The sequence below is a fragment of the Cricetulus griseus genome, assembly GCF_003668045.3.
Source record: "Cricetulus griseus strain 17A/GY chromosome 1 unlocalized genomic scaffold, alternate assembly CriGri-PICRH-1.0 chr1_1, whole genome shotgun sequence".
NCBI classification, from domain to species: Eukaryota; Metazoa; Chordata; class Mammalia; order Rodentia; family Cricetidae; genus Cricetulus; species Cricetulus griseus.
Window position 1 is genome coordinate 187,121,890 of NW_023276807.1, and position 18,321 is coordinate 187,140,210.

At 40.1% G+C, this 18,321-nt stretch overlaps 1 protein-coding gene across 3 annotated transcripts in view; it reads right to left on the bottom strand.

Moving 5' to 3' along the window:
• Positions 1-3,929: 3,929 nt before the first annotated feature.
• Positions 3,930-18,321, bottom strand: part of Parg (poly(ADP-ribose) glycohydrolase) — a 102,681-nt gene continuing 88,289 nt past the window's right edge. For all 3 annotated transcript variants that reach the window (XM_027389496.2, XM_027389495.2, XM_027389497.2), the window contains exons 16-18: positions 16,251-16,356; positions 5,822-5,950; positions 3,930-5,003 (exon numbers count right to left, since the gene is read on the bottom strand). In XM_027389496.2, coding sequence (XP_027245297.1) covers positions 4,849-5,003; positions 5,822-5,950; positions 16,251-16,356 — 390 coding nt within the window. In that variant the 3' untranslated portion in view covers positions 3,930-4,848. The remainder of the gene's footprint in view (positions 5,004-5,821; positions 5,951-16,250; positions 16,357-18,321) is intronic.

An 18,321-nucleotide genomic window follows, 5' to 3' on the forward strand; every position in this document is an offset into this window, starting at 1 on the left:
ATCCAGGGTGCACGGACCCACTCTAGGAAAATGAGCATTTCTAATAGGAAATCACTTTTTAAAATTAATTACTTAATTAGCATACAAAGTGTTAGGGTTCATTATGGCCTTTAAAAAAACAAAACTTGTTTTTGTTGCTTTTCCTTAGCTATTTTTGTACATCTCCCTGTACCCTCTTGGACCCTTCCACTCCCAGGGGATACCTTTCAACCTTCATGTGCCCTGTGCTCTAGCATCCTCAATACCTTTTTCTCCTCTCCTCAGAACTGCTTTCTTGGAGCTCAGGGCCTGCTGAAAGCAGGATGTGAGCCCTGTTAAGACATTTAGACAGCCTGCCTCACATTATGTTAGGTCATTTACTATTAACTCTTCAACTCTGGTGAATGGACACAATGCGGGCTCCTATTTAGTTTTCAAACTGATATATAACAAAGAGATCCAACAGGGTTCTCTGGGTTAAACTGGAATAAGGCAGTAAAAAGAAAATGTCATTTGTGTGTTTTAGGTCATTCAACTTCACTGTGTGCCTCAATGTAGAGCTGAGTACAGGCACAAGTCACTCACCTTTGCTCCCCCTGAACAGAGTACAATGCCTGGCCCCAAGAAAGCTCTTAGGGGCCTGGAGAGATGGCTCAGAGGTTAAGAGCACTGACTGCTCTTCCAGAGGTCCTGGGTTCAAGTCCCAGCAACCACATGGTGGCTCACAGCCATCTGTAATGAGATCTGACACCCTCTTCTGGTGTGTAGGCATATATAGATGCAGAATGCTATACACATAATTAATAAAAAATCTTTAAAAAAAGAGAAACCTCTTATGACCTATGAATTTGTGGATGACCCAGGTCACGGTCCCTGACTCCACTCTTTTGTAGGTATGAAATTGGAAGGGATTAAATTCTAGGCTCCCAGAATGCTCGCCATGTGTGAAAGCTCCTTGTGCTGGCGGCTGTCTTTATGTTCCTAACCCTAACAGAGTGACAAATCTACAATCAAAATGTTCACCAGATCCCTAAGACATATTAAATGTCTTAAATGGTACATGCATACAAAAATCTCAAACAAACAGTGAATACTTATTTGAGGGAAAAAGAAGGCTATGACAAATGAGGGCCGAAATTTCATGCCCTGTCCTTAAACTCTAAGACCTCTCCCGCTCCCCAAATTTAGAATCTTCACAATACATTAATTGTACATGTAAAATAAACAGGCAGAAAAATAAAAAGTCATTAGATAAAAATTCGCAGTTCTTCTGGCCAGTCTTGGAAACCTGCCACCTGTTATCTAGGGAACAGGGACTCAGACACTCTGCTATTGGGCAGAGGACCATGGTGGGCAATGGCTTTGAGCAGTTTAGTCTAGTGAGTCTCACATTGAATGTCTCCCCTCCAAAGTGCACCGATTATTGTGAGCTCCTTTTCCAGCAATGACTAGACTTGTGTCTGTCCATGTTGTCCCCTCCTCCAACATACCGGCAGAGTAGTGGGTGGTGTCTACAGGATTCAGAGTTCAGGCTTTTTGAGCTTTCTCTTTAAACTGGATACACTAGACCAGGCCTTTCTTGCATCAGAGAAAAGCAACAAGAGTGAAGTTACTGATACAGGAAAAGGGAGAAGGAAGCAGATAAGAATCTATAGACACCTCACTTTTAGTCAAGGTTTCAAGAAATTCTCAGCTCTACCACAGCCCAACCTTTTAAGAATACTCTGAGTGGGACTCAACATTTGGTTTCTAGAACATTACATGTTAGAGAGAAATCTATGGTACTAAACACAGGGCTTAGCTCCATCTTTTTCAAGTTCACCTTTGAACGCAGATGTCACTGTAGCCAGCAACAGAGAAAATTCTCTGAATGTGTCTCAGTGTAAGTAATCACCCATGGCAAAGCATAACTAGTCTCAGCATCCTTCATTTGAAAACTCCAAATCTGAATCGGTTCCAAATCCAAAACTGTAGGGGCACAAACATGATAATGAAAGTGAAAAATCCCACATCTGAAGTCATGTAATATGCCTAATTGAAATGGAGGTACAATGAACCTACTTTATAAAATGAGCCTTAGGTATGTGGGTAGGAGATAGAATGAAATACCAGCAAGCTTTGTTGTGAGACCTGGGTTGCATCTGGAGATCTCAAGAGTACAAATTCAGGGCTGGATGACATGCAGTGCCCTAAGTGCCCTTCTCAGTAGGGGGACAGCGTAGGTCCTCTTTGGAAGAAAGATGTCAGTGTGGGAAAATGAAAGAATAGGCTCAGTTCAACCTCAAAATGACAAGAGCAAACCTTTATTGGCTTGAGAGGCTGATGCCCTAAATCCTGTGACTTGGTATTTGAAGGCACAGGAGAATGTGACATGTACAGTCTGAGAACAGTTTTTGTAGTGCTTAGGGAGGGACAGGGCATGGCTTTGTTAGACCACAACTGTTTTTCTGAGATTGGAGGGTGGGAGAGTCTGCCTGTTTTTGCGACCTCTGGGTTTCAGGGCACTAGGTGAGGTGGGTCCATTACCCTTCCTTAATGAACTCCTAGAGGTAGAGCTGGCACCACATATGCTAGTCTCCAGGCATCCACTACTCACTAGAAGGATGTGCTATACCATGTACAGCAAGTAGCAGACGGTAGACACTAGACTGCTGGCTTTATGTCTAGGTCCCAGTAGGTCACTAGTTTATTTGCTAGCTCAATGCGGTAAGAGATTCAGAGACAAGTTTATAATTAACTAGAATACAGCTAGTATCCATTTAACTCTCCTGATTTAATTCCCTATCTGTTACTGTATGTTGCTTCCTTAAGTGGGTGAGTTAGAAATTAAAAATGAGCTTATTTTAAAACCTTAAAGATTTCCAAGCTTGGTAAATTATAGGAGGAGCCAACAACACGAAATAAAACAAAACAAAGCAAATGCTATATGAAAGAGAATAAAAGGTGTTGTTAAACAGAATAGATATGAATGCTAATTACAGCCCGCCCCCTTCATGCGGAGGCTCTTCAAGGACAGAGTAATAGTGTTCTCTGCGTGGTCCTCCCTCCTCAGTCTGCTCAGCTTCATTAACCTAAGCTCATCAGGACACACTAACATCAACATACGCTGACAGAGAGTCCTCATGCTTCATTCTTGGCAAACCCGCAAGTGGCAGCTAGTAAATGGCTGCACCACTAAGCCTGCACTGCACAGCACCAAGAGTGGGGTCTAAGCTTCTGCACTCTGGAATGTCAGGCTAGGTGGTCTTTTAGTCTGGATCTGCAGTTTGTTAGAACTGTTTCCTTCATCATTTGATTGCCTAAGAGGGAAAGGTGGGGGAATGGAAAAAGGACATGAAATATATCCATAAATCCCTCAATAAAGCACAGAAGAGCTGGAAAGGAAAGAGATTTCATTTAGTATCAGTGGGGATAAGGCCATACTCCTCTAAATTTGGGAACTGATCAAAAAGTCTTAGTTGTTGCAGTAAAGAGCTTCATCAATGACAAGTGGTAGCCTTCATGCGCCAAAGCCCATTATCCTCCTGATCTCTATACAAAAGGAAATTGCTAAGGCACTCGCCCAGGCCCCCCTTTCCTGCCAGTGATGTCAAGGGAGTTTAGAGCACATACCAAGAGCTCCTTAGTGATAGGATTCGACTAAGGACTGGCTTCTCCTGACAGCTGGAGTGCAAACCAGAACTTCAGCAGTTTAAGACTACCTAGTGACTAAATCCTAACCAGTTCATGCAAGATTGGCTTTGGTTTCCAGAGTAACCTCACAAAGACATCAAATTACCATTTACCCTGTTGATGGTTTTAAAAATACAAATGTAAATACAGATTTTAAACAGAGATCTGATGAAGTCCAAACCTAATTGTTCCTCTAGCTTAGTTGCTGGATTTTATGTGCTCCCGCAGACACAATTAAGTAGCACATGTTTATATGTATAAATAAAATATAGGTGATATGAGAATTTCTGACAAATGATTTATTAATGAAAACGTATTAACTCTAAGCTTTACTACCAGAAAAACTTCAATATGTACAAATCAGCATGAAGTTTCCAGTCCCCAACCTTTGGTTACATGAATAAGCCTTAAGTGCCACAGAACAAACATTGATCCTAATTGCAAAAGAAAAACAAACAAAATCTCCCTGACTCTCTTGAACCCGGTTTCTTTACATCATATGAGGAATACTCTTTGATTCTACATTTTCTTTCCTCTTGGTCAGTTTTTAAATTAGAGTCAATAAAAATGGAGCTGAGGAAAAGGATGGACAAACCATTGCTTATAGGGATGATGTTTCAAAGAGTAACTGGAAATTATTCTGTCTTAAATAGAAAACATTTTTAGCCTAAGATCCTGGCATTAAGTAACATAAGAAGAACTTTAACTCTTAATTTAAATTCAAAATGTAGACAATGCAAGCCTAACAAGGGTAGGGAGTGAAAGGCTCCCAGGGACATGTGTAGCAGTCTCCACTTGACACTCCTGGATTTGAACCTCCTCCAGGCACAACGTCATCTGCTAGCCACCAAAGCAATCTGGAGAATACACAGACAAGAAGAAAGAGACCTCAAAGTCGAATGCAACCTTTCATGGGTTTCACAAGAAATCTGAGTGGCAAAATAAAGAAAAGTCAAGTCAAAGAATAAAGACTGAAGGAGAATTAAAAAAAGAAAACATACCTAAGGCCCTGTCAATAGGACGAAAGGGGCTCAGATGTACAAATGGTAACTGCACATAGAGGAGGGGTTGCATCTTTGATTACAAATGTGGATTATATACACATTTATATCAGATGAAGTCAGTTCATACATTACACCCCACAATTCAAACAGGACGTCTCTGAGAGGTGAGCGGAAGTCCTATCCACTTGGTTCCTCAGGTCCCTGTCTTTTGTCCTGGCTGGTCAGTGGTCTCTGCACTTGACTCAACAGCATGGTATATAAATGGATAAAGCTTGATGTCTGGTCCAGGGGTGGAACAGTTTCTGCATTCTTCATTGTAGTATCGTAGTAACAACTTATACACTTTTCCTAGAGAGTCAAAGGCCAGAATGATTGCATATTAAGTTATGTTGATAGAAAAACTTCAAAAACAAAAACCTGCTATTTTAATTTATCTTAAATAGTATAAGCTTAGATTTGACTTCTAAAAATATAGCAAAAGTTTCTAATGCCTAGAAGGTTTTCCTGGACATAAACTTTAACATTTAAAAATACTTTAAAGGAACTTAGGCTATGATAACAGTCTGTCCATGATCCATTGTCCATGGACTGTCTATAGAGTTCACAGCAACACCCAGCTCCCAGGGGAGCAACATACTTGATGAACACACTGCATTCTCATAAATTTGACAGACTGAGGATGTAAGGACTGTCAGGTTTGAATTTATCTTCTCCCTCCTCCACCTCTCCCTATCCCTTCCTCTCATATGTGTTTCTAATATGCATTCTATATCTCTCATACCCCTTTAAATTTCTATATAAATAAAAGTAAAAATGGGCATCAATTCTAGCTTCCTAACTTTTTTTTTGAGACAGGGCTCACTATTACCCTATTATCCGGACTGGCCTGAACTAATGACCTCCCAACTGGCTGGAATTATAGGTACATACCACTATGCCTGGCTAGAGACCTCACTCTAAGATGACAAACTTAAGTCAGTATCATGACTGAAATTCTGCCAGGAAACAAAAACCAAAGCTTTGCAGAGCCTGCCTGCTTAAGTGCTCTGTCGCTCTCCCAGCTCCAGCCAAACCTTTCTTACTATGATCCACAGACTTAGCAATTGTTCCTTCTAGACGGTACACATCCATCTAGATACCAAGTGTCAAGACTATGTCCTACTCACCAACATTCAGTTTCCTCTCAGTAAGGAAAGTATGCATGCTGTAAATGTCTCTCATCAATTCTGAGTCCCCAAAGGTGAAATAAACCACATCGCGTTCAGCTGCAGCAGCTGCCAGTATCTGTATTAAGGCTGTAGCAAAGAGAACAGGCAGTTATGTCATGGCACTTATATCAATACACTGTTAGCTCTTTCAACCAGCTACAGAAGCTGGTATGCCACAGATTTATCCTGGATTAAGGATTTACAAACCCAATGCATATGTTACTAGGTACAGTGAATATAAGATGACACAAATTATCCAGTTTATGACTCTCAGGTGTGCTTTGGAGAATAACATTCAACTGCAGCAATCTCACACAGTTACCTTCTCTGGACCACAAAGGAAAGTTCACTTGAAGCAGCAAACCAAGGCACAAAGGCAGTATTTATAATTACTTTCATTAATCTTGAAGTATTTTTCTGTGTGCTCAATTTAATACTTTTGTCTCATTACACACTCACTGGTCTTCTGCATCACAGCCCTATTTGGGAGGTTCTGATGCTATCACCGACTGCTACAAGCATTTCCCACACAAATTGCGAAGCACCCTGCATCCATCCAGCACTCACACCTATCTGTCCCTTCAGTGTTCCTGAAGATGCTGCAATGAGTAACCCCTGGTACATTAGAACAGAAAAACAATTGGGAGCCACTACCTCCAATCAAGGCTACAAATCTGCTATTTAAGAAAAAGGGAAACAATGCATATTAAGTTATGCTCAAATGGTTCGGTAGGCAAATGCACTTTCTGTCAAGCCGAACCACCTGAATTCAATCCCCAGACCCACATGGTAGAAGTAAAAACTGGATTCCCATAAGTTGTTCTCTGCCCTCCACATGTAGTGTATGCACACATACACACATAATTATATTAATGAGTATGCTATGTTTACCTTTAAAAAAAAAGGTCTTTGTAGATTCAGGCTGGCCTTGAACTCACAATCCTCCTGCCTCAGTGACTTGCTTGAGTGCTGGGATTAGCAGAGTGTGCTACCATGCCTACCTATTATTTTTGACAATGCATGTGAGATTCTAAAACACTACCCATATCCTGTTGTGCTTTTTCAACCATTTTTACTGAGTATCTACAGTCTGGAGATACCATGACTAGTGTCATTAATCTTAGAATGCTGAAATTTCAAAACAAAGGTAAGTTTTAATTAAAATTGCTCAACCAACTTATGCATATATTAAAGCTTCAGAAGGCCCAGTTTTAAAAGGTTCCTAATTAACCTTAAAGTGCATATAAAAATGGAAACAAATGAATTGTCATCTTCTTCTACCAAAACATAATATGTTTTACCTTTTAGAGAGAATGAAAGTTGGCCTTGCATGCTAGGAAAGGACCCGTCGGTTGGTCTTGATTCCACACCTCTCTCTGTTCCAGTCATCCTACTGCACAGACAAATGCTGCACCAGGAAGGTTACAGAGATGGGATCCACGGCAATTCCCACCTCTGCTAGCTGTATTCAGCCACTTTGGCTTGGCTCTCTTGGCCTCGTTTTCTCGTTTACACAATGGAGTTGAACTAAATGATCCTTAGAAACTCTCAGTTAGGATTCCCTAAGCACTGGTATAATTTTTCTGCCTGTATCATCAGATGTTAAAACTGTAACTACACAAATGAAATTTCCAGGAAGATAAATTAATCTTGGCCTTACATACATCATTAAGTCATTCACAAAGTATTTAAAATTTTTTCATTGTTTATTTTATATGCATTTGGTGTTTGCTGAATGTATGTCTGTGTAAGGGTGTTGGATGCCCTGGAACTGGAGTTACAGACAGTTGTGAGCAGCTACCACTGGGAATTGAAACTGATGTCCTTTGGAATAGTATAGATAGTTGCTCTTAACCACTGAGCCATCTCTCTAGTATTTTAAATGGAACCATATACAGCATCCACCGTTTATGACATCTCCAAGGTCTTTGCAAACCTTATGATTTAAGTGAACTCTCTTGCATTAGAAGTTAGATGAGAATAAATTTAATAGTGTATGGGGACAGATGCCAAGTCTGCTATAAAAGCTTATAATTCTAGCTCAAGCATACATAGGTGCCAAAATAATCACTTAAATTAACCTGTAGGGAGCTTGGATTTAATTTTCTTTTTGGCAACCATGTTATACCATGAGGAAAACACCAATATGAATAAGCTGAAAAAGCAATTTACCATGTCCTGTTACAGCAAATGACCCAAGCAAATGTGGGTAAGATAGGGCCAGGTGTGGTGGCACACACCTTTAATCCCAGCACAGGGAGGAAGAGCCAGGTGGTTCTTAGGTTCAAGGCCAGCCTGGTCTACAGAACAAGTTCCCAGACAGCCAGCGCTGTATAGAGAGACCCTGTCTCACTGAAAAATGGGGTGCCAGATAATGAAAACTCATACATAGGTGGCTGAGGCTATCTATCACATGTAATATCAGTAGTGCCTACTAACACAGAACTTATAGCAACAGAACTCTATTAAGGATAAGCTCATTTGATTTTTTACAGAAACAGAACAACATAATTAGTATTAGTGCCATTTTGAAAAAGGCTAAGTAATTGTCCAAGAACATCTAGTAAGAATGCAGTAGAGCTGAGATTTGAACTCTGTATTGTGACTCAAAACTCCATGCTCTTACCCATTCCACTGCTTCCAAGATACAACACAAAATAATTCTGCATGAGGCAAAGCAGACTTTACCATAGGTCAAATACATTAACCTGTTTATTTGCATTATTTGAATGTATTCTGGCAAGAAGGCCCAAATAGGACAGATGTGGAAGCACTGGCCATGCTTTCCTACTGAATTTGGTCTTCTGAGCTCTCACACATCCTTTGCTGTTCTGACAGTCTCCAGCTCTGCTTGTTAAACCCCAACGTACAGATGATGGTTACACCAAAAAGCAACTCTTACATCCAGAGTGTTCCTGTCCCTGGCTCTGTTCTTAGTCTTGACTTGCCCCCCTCTTACTACAGGCATCACTAAGTTCCACCTTTATAGTCTATTCACCTGCTTTAAACAGTCTTTCTTCAAGCCCACCACTCTACCTGCAATGTTGTGTCACTTTCCTCACTCTGTGACAACACACCTAACAAAAGCAACTTAAGGACAAGAAGACGTGTGTGGCTCCCAGGTTGAGAGTAGTCAGCCCATCGAAGTAGGAAAGGCGTGGCAGCTAAAGCACGGAGCAGCTGGTCACTTTGGATGCTCAGTTTGGAGGAAGAAGAGATGAATGCCAGTGCTCAGTTGTTCTCTATTTTAGTCAGCCCAGTTCCCTACCCATTGGACAGTACTGCCCACATTTAGGTGGGTCTTCCCACCTTAATTAACTTAAACTAGAAACCCATCACAGACACGCCCAGGGTTTTTCATGGTAAGCCTAAATCCCATCAAGTTGACTCAGATTAATCTAGATTAACCATTACAAATATCAGCTTTCATATCTAGAGATCCAGATCTAATATAGATAAAATAAAAAGTTGTACACACTGGTCTTAAATCTGGTTTGAATATGGAACTGATAAATCTATGCCTCAGCATGTCATCTATAAAAACAAAAAGTCTTCCTAATAGGTTGTTGTGTGCTTATACAACAAATGACTAACTTGCTGCCAAGCCTGATGACCCATTAATGTACCTAGTACATCTCCTAGAACACAGAACATATTCAACATATTACCTTAGCTCACAATAAGAAACATAATGATGATGTCTTCTGGAGGAAGACAGGGCCAGCTTCATCAGTTCTAACACTTCCCTGCTGTGTTCCTTTGTGAGTCTGTCTACTAGCCTTGGCTTTCCAGTTTTACAAAGAGGGTTGCAAACTAAAGAGTAGCTATGCAAATATAAAGAGACAATGCAATGGATCTTACACTTGACTGAACACCACCAATTTGCAGAATATGAAACAAAGTATGCAAGCCATTTTCCAGATCCAGAAAGCCAGTGGCATCTCTTAGGTACTGATAACAAACACTCCACTCATCCTCGACTTTACACTATCATATAAAACAATGGGCCACAAAAAGAACAATGCAGCAATGTTACATGTATTCTTACTCAGGGGAAGCTAAGAGAGAAAAAGAAGTGTGGTCTTTTCAGATAGAGGAAGCAAAGTACCAAGGAATCTGAGGTGACAAAGAAAGGTGACCTGGTCCATAGTCTATCCATTTTTAGGATTCACCCTTTCTGATGTTTCCAACTACAATTTCCACAACCCTGAATTAAAGGGTTACCAGGTCAAGTCAACCGTAGCGTGGCAGAAATGACTCTCTGGCACTATCTCATTACCATTCTTGATTAATACTTTTTCTGGAGTTTAGCTTTTTGTTGTTGTTGGTTTTTTTGACACAAGGTCTTATTTAGTTTGATTTAAATGGACATAAAGAAAGAAAGAAAGAAAATGTATACCAAGTTTCTGTACTTCATCAGTCTTTCATTTAATATGTCAAGCGACTCACTGGAAATCTCAGTTGATAAAAGTTATACCTACTGTTTACTGGGTATGTTCATTTGGCCTACTGGGTAGGTAGAATAGTATCCAAGTTGGTTTAATTACAGTATTTCTAAGAGATTTTTTTTTTTTTTAATCTTAGGCTATTCAACTGCACTGCTTGTTAAGCCTGTAACTAATTAGTTCTGTTTCCTGCCATGTTGACACAACCTGAGGAAAATAAGACGATGTGGCTATCACATTGAGTTGCAGGAGGCAACAATATATGTGTTACAGAGATGGAGAAGCTGATGCCAGGATCTAATCACTTACAAGGCCAATCCCATGAAGCCCTTATCATTATTTAATGCCCCTTCTAGGTGGAAAGAAAGGCCCATAGTCAGATGGAAAGACCCTCCCCTCCTTTCTGGTAGAAGGGATAACCTACATTAGAGTCAAAAGTCTTTTTTTCTTTACCACAGATCTACACATGTATCCCCATAAAGAACTTTCCTACACAGCATTTGTGTAGGGGTTGGGGACCCTCTGGTGTAGCTACGGCTCAAGTGGAGACTGAGAGGGGTGGAGGAATGAGCCAGGCACAGATAAGCATTTAGAATGTGCAGAGTCTTAGAGTAAGGAAGGACACCCAGAGGCTGTAGAGTAATAAATAGATGATGTCTGGGATATTTGTTATCAGACGCCCACTCATAGTCTGTTCTAGTGGGGTGTTAAAACAACAACATCAAACCACACCAAAACCAAAAAAGCAAATAGAGTGCTGCATGGTGGCACACACCTCTGATTACAGCAGAGGCAGATGGATCTCTGTTAGTTCTACGCTAGCCTGTTCTACAGAGTGAGTTCCAGGTCAGATAGGGTTTTGAGACCTTACCTGAAAACCAAAACAATCATAAAAGGTTTATAAAGCAAACACACAAAGCTGCTTCAACTCTAACAAAGATAAACGATCAAATAACCTACAAAATTATAAAGTGTGACCAGATACACCAATGACACAAAACACACAAACTATTTTATCTTTGAAAGAGCATTGGTGAAGCCGAGAGGTGGTAGTGCATGCCTTTAATCCCCATGCTCGGGAGGCAGAGGCAGGCAGATCTCTGTGAGTTTGAGACCAGCCTGGTCTACAAGAGCTAGTTCCAGGACAGCCTCCAAAGCCATGTCTCAAACAAACAAACAAACAAACAAACAAACAAACAAACAAACAAACAGAGCACCAGTAAAAAAAAAAAAAAAGACAACAAAAAAAGACACAACAAAAAAAGACACCGTAAAATTGGGGACAAATAAACAAGCTTAACATAAGTGTTACCAGCTAAGTAGGAACTCCACTGGCTGTACTCTACTTACAACAGCCTATGTCTCAATAAACTCATTTCTGTTGAAAACATCCTAAAATGCACTTAATTATCTAGCCTACTCAGCATCCTAGCCTAGTGCCACAGCATCGTGGGGTTTCAGGTGTGTGCCTTCCTGCTCATGGCTGCAGGTCACTGGCAGCTGTGGCATCATGCTGTTGTCCAGGACCATGAGATTACTATTATACCACATATCCCAGCTTCAGAAAAGATCAAATTCAAGGTTTGAAGCACATTTTCTACCAAATGCCTAAAGAAACACTGTGAGCCAGGGAATATCTGGGGAATTCAGACTCAAAGGCTCTTTCCTATGTCTTCCAGAAAAACAGGGTCCCGTAGGCAGGAGGGTATACAGCCTCACTGCTGGCACACAAAGTACAGGCACCTGCTGCCTGTGGGGTCTAGCATAGAGCCCTCTGCTCTCCTAGTCCTAAGGACTGGCTGTCTGGGGTAGCAGTTGTAATAAATGACAGTGGATGAACTAAGAGATTAAAGTGTTCTCTATATTTTTTCACAATAGATCAGGTGTCATGGTGCATGCCTGTAACATCAGCACTTGGGAAGCTGAGACAAGAGCCTGAGTTCAAGACCTGCCTGGGCTACACAGTGAGTTCAAGATCTAATGCTAGGATATAGAGGAAAACCCTGTCTCAAACATACAAGCAAACAAAAATGCAACTGATGAAATAAATAATTATACTAATGTACAAGCAGAGAAGCTAACATCGAGTTGTAAACTGTGAAACTTGTACACTATTAGGCAACACAACCTCAAAAATACTTGCTTCTATATTTAATTAAGATATAAAAGCTTAAGGATTTGTACAGACCTGTGTTCTCCATAAAATGTTTGCTAAGTTTTTGTTGTTACTGTTGTTACAAAAACCCATACAAAACAAAACAAAACAAAACAAAACCCTCCACATACCAAAAAAAAAAAAAAAAAATACGTTATGTCTCTACTATCACTTAGAGGAAATTGGAGTTATTTTTGCACACATACAAATAAACATTAAGAACTTCAGATTGTATTGCACTGTTTCATATGCTTCATATGCATAATTTAATTTTTAAAATGATTCACATGGTATGTTTGTTAATTTCCCCTCTAAGTAGGAATATTCCAAAGACATCTTTCCATTTCAGCAGATGTATTTCTATAATGGTTTAATATGCAATATTCTATTTCATAAATGTCATACATCTTTTTCTGTATAAAAACCAAAGTGTAAGCAGTGCTATAGTACTTGCCTAGCATTAAAAAAGCCCTGAGTTTGATTCCCAGCATAGTAAGAAGACAACACTAAGCAAAATCATGGCATAGGTAACCAACATCCCACTGAAGGACACAATGGCTAGTATCTGAATGACTATGCAAGCAAGTACATGGGAGAGAGTCAGAGTAACTCCTGAGTCTAAATCTCAATAACTGAGAAAATGATTCACACAAGAGAAACCTTTCAACACCATCCTGATGGTGCAAGCAAGGCTGCATCAAGAGAAAGGATTTTTAAACTACAAAGAAGAGGAAACAGATGAACACATTTATAAAGCTTTCCATTGTCCAGCACAAATGACCATGGTTTATGGCAGATCAGGTTTTGGGATTGATGACATGAATCTAGTCATTCATTTTACTTAAGAGAAAAATAAAAAAAAAAGAAGTATCTGTCATAAGATCAATAAGTCCAGAGTGAAAAACAGGTTTCCTCAAACAAATTCAAGATGATAAAGTAAAGTAAATCCTACAAATTCCTTCTTTTATTGACTTTCAAACATAAAAAAAAAATACACTAGGCAATTTTTGTGTTTGAACTTGAAGGAAATACGGTAGTCTTTAAAATGAGGGGACAAAAAAGGCTATTCTAAAGATAGTACAAAAACATGGACACATAAAATTCAATATGGCATTTAACCAAAAAGCTGAAAAAACAAAACCAACAACCAAAAAAAAAAAAAAAAAACCAACAAAAAACAAACCTAAGAAGAGTGCCTGTAACATAGGCTATGAACACTTAATATTTTAAATTTAGTTTTTGATTTTTGAGACTGGGTTTCTCTGTGTAGCCTTGGCTGCCCCAAAAGTCACTCTGTAGACCAGACTGGCCTTGGACTCAGAGAAATCGCCTACCTCTGCCTCCTGAATGCTGAGGTTGAAGGTTGTGCCACCACCTTTTTTAATGTACCAGGAATTGTTACTGACTAGAAAAAGAAAACTATCTCAAGAATATATGAGGAGGAGGCATGGAAAAACAATTCACAAAACAAACAAAAATGTGCAGTAAACAGGAAAGCTGCTGAATGCTGAATATCAGAGTAGCTGGAGACTGGTATAGCAGTCTCATCCTACAGACCTTCAGGGAACAATCTACATCAAGTATCAAAATATAAAGGACACATATCCTAGAAGTTAATCTTTAGGAAATTTATCCTAAGAAGGTAATTATGTGCAACAAAGTAAAGTACCACACAAATCAATTGTACCGAGAAAATATGTATGTATGTATGTATGTATGTATGTATGTATGTATGTATGTATATATATGTATTTTGGTATTGAAAACTATCAGAGTGCAGGTTTTAGAAAGGATGTTATGGTATGAAATTATGATATGAATGCATTCATGTCAGAATTTTTCACAAAGCTACCAAAACACTGCCAGTGAGTTTGATGACATTTATATATTTGATGGCACTATTCTGGGTTTTGGAACTATGAATGTGTCCCTTTTATGAAAATAGCAAGCTTTTCATTATGGGGATGATTCTACTTCGACAGACACACCTGTTTCCTTCCTAACAAGCCAGGTTTTATCTGTACCTAGTGTGGCTGTCAAGGCCAGCTACTCTTTATGTTTGCTGTGACTATTCCTATGGCTCCCTGGCAACTCCCAGCCAGTTCTTAGTACTGTGTTCCTGGAGGGAGCACCTAGACCCTTAGGATTGCTTTAAGTTAGTCTTTATTGTACTAATGAGGTGATTCAGGTTACTCCAATGATCCTGATTAGTTCTTTGTCAATTTGACTCAAGGTAAAGTCAAGAGAAGGAGCCTCAATTGAGAAAATGCCCTCACCAAATTGGCTTATGGACAAGCCTGTGGGACATTTTTTTTTTTTTTTAAAATGATTGATGTGTGGAGGGTCCAGTTCACTGTGGGCAGCACCACTCCTGGGCAGCTAGATGCTATAAGAAATCAGGCTGAGCAAAGCATGGGAAACAAACCAGGAAGCAGCATTCCTCCACTGCCTCTGCATCAGTACCTGAATCCAGGTTCCTGCCTTGGGTTTCCATCCAGACCTTCCTCAACAATGGATTGTGATGTGGAAGTGTAAACTGAAATAAACCTTTCCTCCCCAAGTTGCTTTTGGTCAGTGTTTCATCACAGCAATAGAAACCTTAACTAAGGCACCAACCCCTAGGGAGACCGAGTTCAGCTATATAGGTAATGATTTAATCATCCTGCCTATGTAATGAAACCCAATCTGAACACCAAAAGTGAGCAGAATTTTATGGCTGAACACACTGACATCTAAGGACAAAGAAGTGATTTAACACTATTGGGTGAGGTTGTCAAAGCTTCCAATTGTCTTCTAGGCTTTATCCTAAGTGTATCTTTTCTGTTCAAAGTATGGAACTTAAGAATTCTGGGAGTTATTTTAGTGAATTTTAAACTTGAAGGGATCAGGAGACAAAATGCAGGTGGCCTAGGGAACCCTGAGCCTTGTGGCTATAGCCTGAAGTAAAGGCAGCCATGTGGAAGACTATGCCCTAACCTGTACTCACTCCAGAATGTAAGTGTCAGACTGTACTGTGGTACTTTCTAGCTTGTCTCAGAACAGCTGGGATGAAATGGAGCAGTGGTCACCCTTAGCTAATGACACTATTACTTTCCTACTTTCTACATTTGATGCTTTCAAATCAAGTTATAGATGCTATAACTATGAAGGGACAGTAGTTTTGCCAATAGTGTTTTGTAATGTCTCATCCTTCTTGGTATCCAAATGCCTCCTGGTGTGTGCCACTCATGCAGCTCCCCTAGGCCACATTCTCACTTCATTGTATGTATCAGAGCATCAGCCACCACATGACACTTTTGCCTATGTCTTTCTTTCATATCGTGGGCTGACACTGTGAAAAAAGAGGGCCTACACCTTATTTACCTTGTATTCTCAGAGCCCATAGCACGGCAGATGGCCCATTTGTTTAGTAGGTGAATGAAGAGTTCAGTGAATAGTACTGCCCATAAACAACACTCATGTGAGCAAAGTGCTGGTGCCAAATGTTCTTTTGTTTTTTGTTTTTGTTTCTTTGTTTTTTTTCTGAGACAGGGTTTCTCTGTGGTTTTGGGGGCTGTCCTGGAACTTGTTGAACTCACAGAGATCTGCCTGCCTCTGACTCCCGAGTGCTGGGATTAAAGGCATGTGCCACCACCGCCTGGCTCCAAATGTTCTTTTTAATCCTTAGACTTTCAGAGTCTCCTCTGACATAACACTAGATTGCGCTTTAGAGACCAACTAACTCCTCTCTCCAGCCCTCCTACCCCAGTGAGCAAGCTACTATCTTTCTCCACAGTGATGGACTTACCTTTTAATCGAGCATCACCCCCAAAGGCACCACAGCCCCAGTTTCCTGTGGCCACTGCAGAAAGATTCTCTGGAGGCACTCCAGGACGCAGAAATCCACAGTAAGCCTGCAGGATAAAGCAGACACCATACTATATGAGGGAGCAGACACCAAAAGTGCCCACTGGCTGAAGGTCTGAGAGCAGCATCTACTGTCAAGTTTTGTTCTCATTCCCTTCTTTCCTAGGGCCAAAATAGAAGGGGGAAAAATGAAAAGGAGAAAGATGTGGAAAACAGTAAGAAATGAAAAATTCTAGTATTTGTTTGGATATAACTGCTTTGATTTTGGGCAAATCAAATCCCTCAAAGCAATATCAGTCTTAGTTGCTCTATCCGACTGAAATGAATTGAAATGGGACTACTAGATAGATTTCAGGATGCCCGTGACTAAGTGCCAGGAATGAAAACTCCCAACAAAGCACTTGCTCCTACACTTGTAGACATCTATCAGTGTTTCCTACTTCCGTGGAGTCAGAGTTACTTCAGTGCTTCACTTCATTTGAAGCATCCATCAGTCAGCTTTTCAGTTTCCTCCTTTCTATATTCAGCTAAATGAGACACTGGCGTTGGACTAAGGACCACAGCTTTAAGAGGGATTCTTCTATTCTGCAACAAAATCTTAGTGAAGACTGTCCTTGCCCCCTCTCACCCCCCCCCCAGAAGAAGAGAGCAAAATTGCCTTAAGACCTCTCTTGGTCTTAGTCTCCAGATTCATAGCTCTGTTCTAAGCTAGACTAAAAATTTGCCAGAAATCCCCCTCAAAGTGCCATACATCCTAAGGATGTTGGATAAGCAGTAACTTGATGGGGGGGGGCGTCCTTCTGTGTATATGTTTGTCTTATTGGTTGATGAATAAAGCACTGTTGGCCAATAGGAAAGCAAGATAGGTGGGACTAGAAGTCAAGGAGGACTCTGGGAAATGTAGTAGAGGGAGAGTCACCATGTGACCTCCAGGAAGACAAGACACAACACTGGCGGCCTCTATAAGATAAGCTTATAAAATATATAGTTTAATAGCTATGGTTGATAATTAAGACTGACCTAGCAGATAAGAAATCCTAGTCATTGGCCAGCAGCATTGTACCTAATATTAATCTCTGTGTGTTATTTTGGGCAACCACATGGCAACCGAGCTCGGGCAGCTGGTGGAAAGATTTATCGTTACAGTAACTAAATGAAAAGCTCATTTTGGTCTCAAAATTTCTGATTTTTATTTCTTTGCTATCAGCCACATCAGTCTTCCTGTCTTTTAAGGGGTCTTAACTTTGTGAAACTATCAGATGAATTAAAGAGGCTTAATGTAACAGCAGAGCAAGTCTCCTCTAGGTTCTCTCAGGTATCAACTAAAGACAAAAATATAGTCCATAGGCAATACTAAACCAAACTAAAAGAATAATCTGTGACAAATGTCCCTGGAGACAAAGCAAAGATAAAGAAAGATGCTTCTGTGAAGCCCACATGAAGAAATATAGTAAATTGTTCTCTGAAGTCTCCACAAAGGTATAAAAATGTATTTTACACACTGTCTGGATAGATTAACAAGGCTGTTTCTTCTACCCCTCCTAGGCTGTAAATCCTGACAGATAGAATTATAAGTTGTTGCTAAACAATTATTCAATACCAAGGCATAGAGCTTATATAAAAACTCACAAATTACCTGCATAATCAGATGGCCTGAGCTTCTGAAATCCCTTTCAGGTCAACAATATGAGGGAGCTCCATTTGTTTTTTGGCAGGTTCTTCAAAGATGAAGAACCTGACATTCATTATATGAACATGAGGGAGAACGACCCTCTGTGAGAACAAACCTAACTCTGCCACTGTTTCCTGTCATTGCTTCTTAACATGCTTAAACAAAAATGAGTTAGTTCTCAGCCCCTCAAGTTTATGTTTTGGCCTTACATTATTAGAATGGTTTCAGTCTTCTCCCCACTACTGTAATCATCTGACAGGAGAGACAACACTCTAAAGATAGACTCTTGTGTTTCTCCCTTTGGTCATTAGAATATTGAAATAATGAACCCCAAAGATGT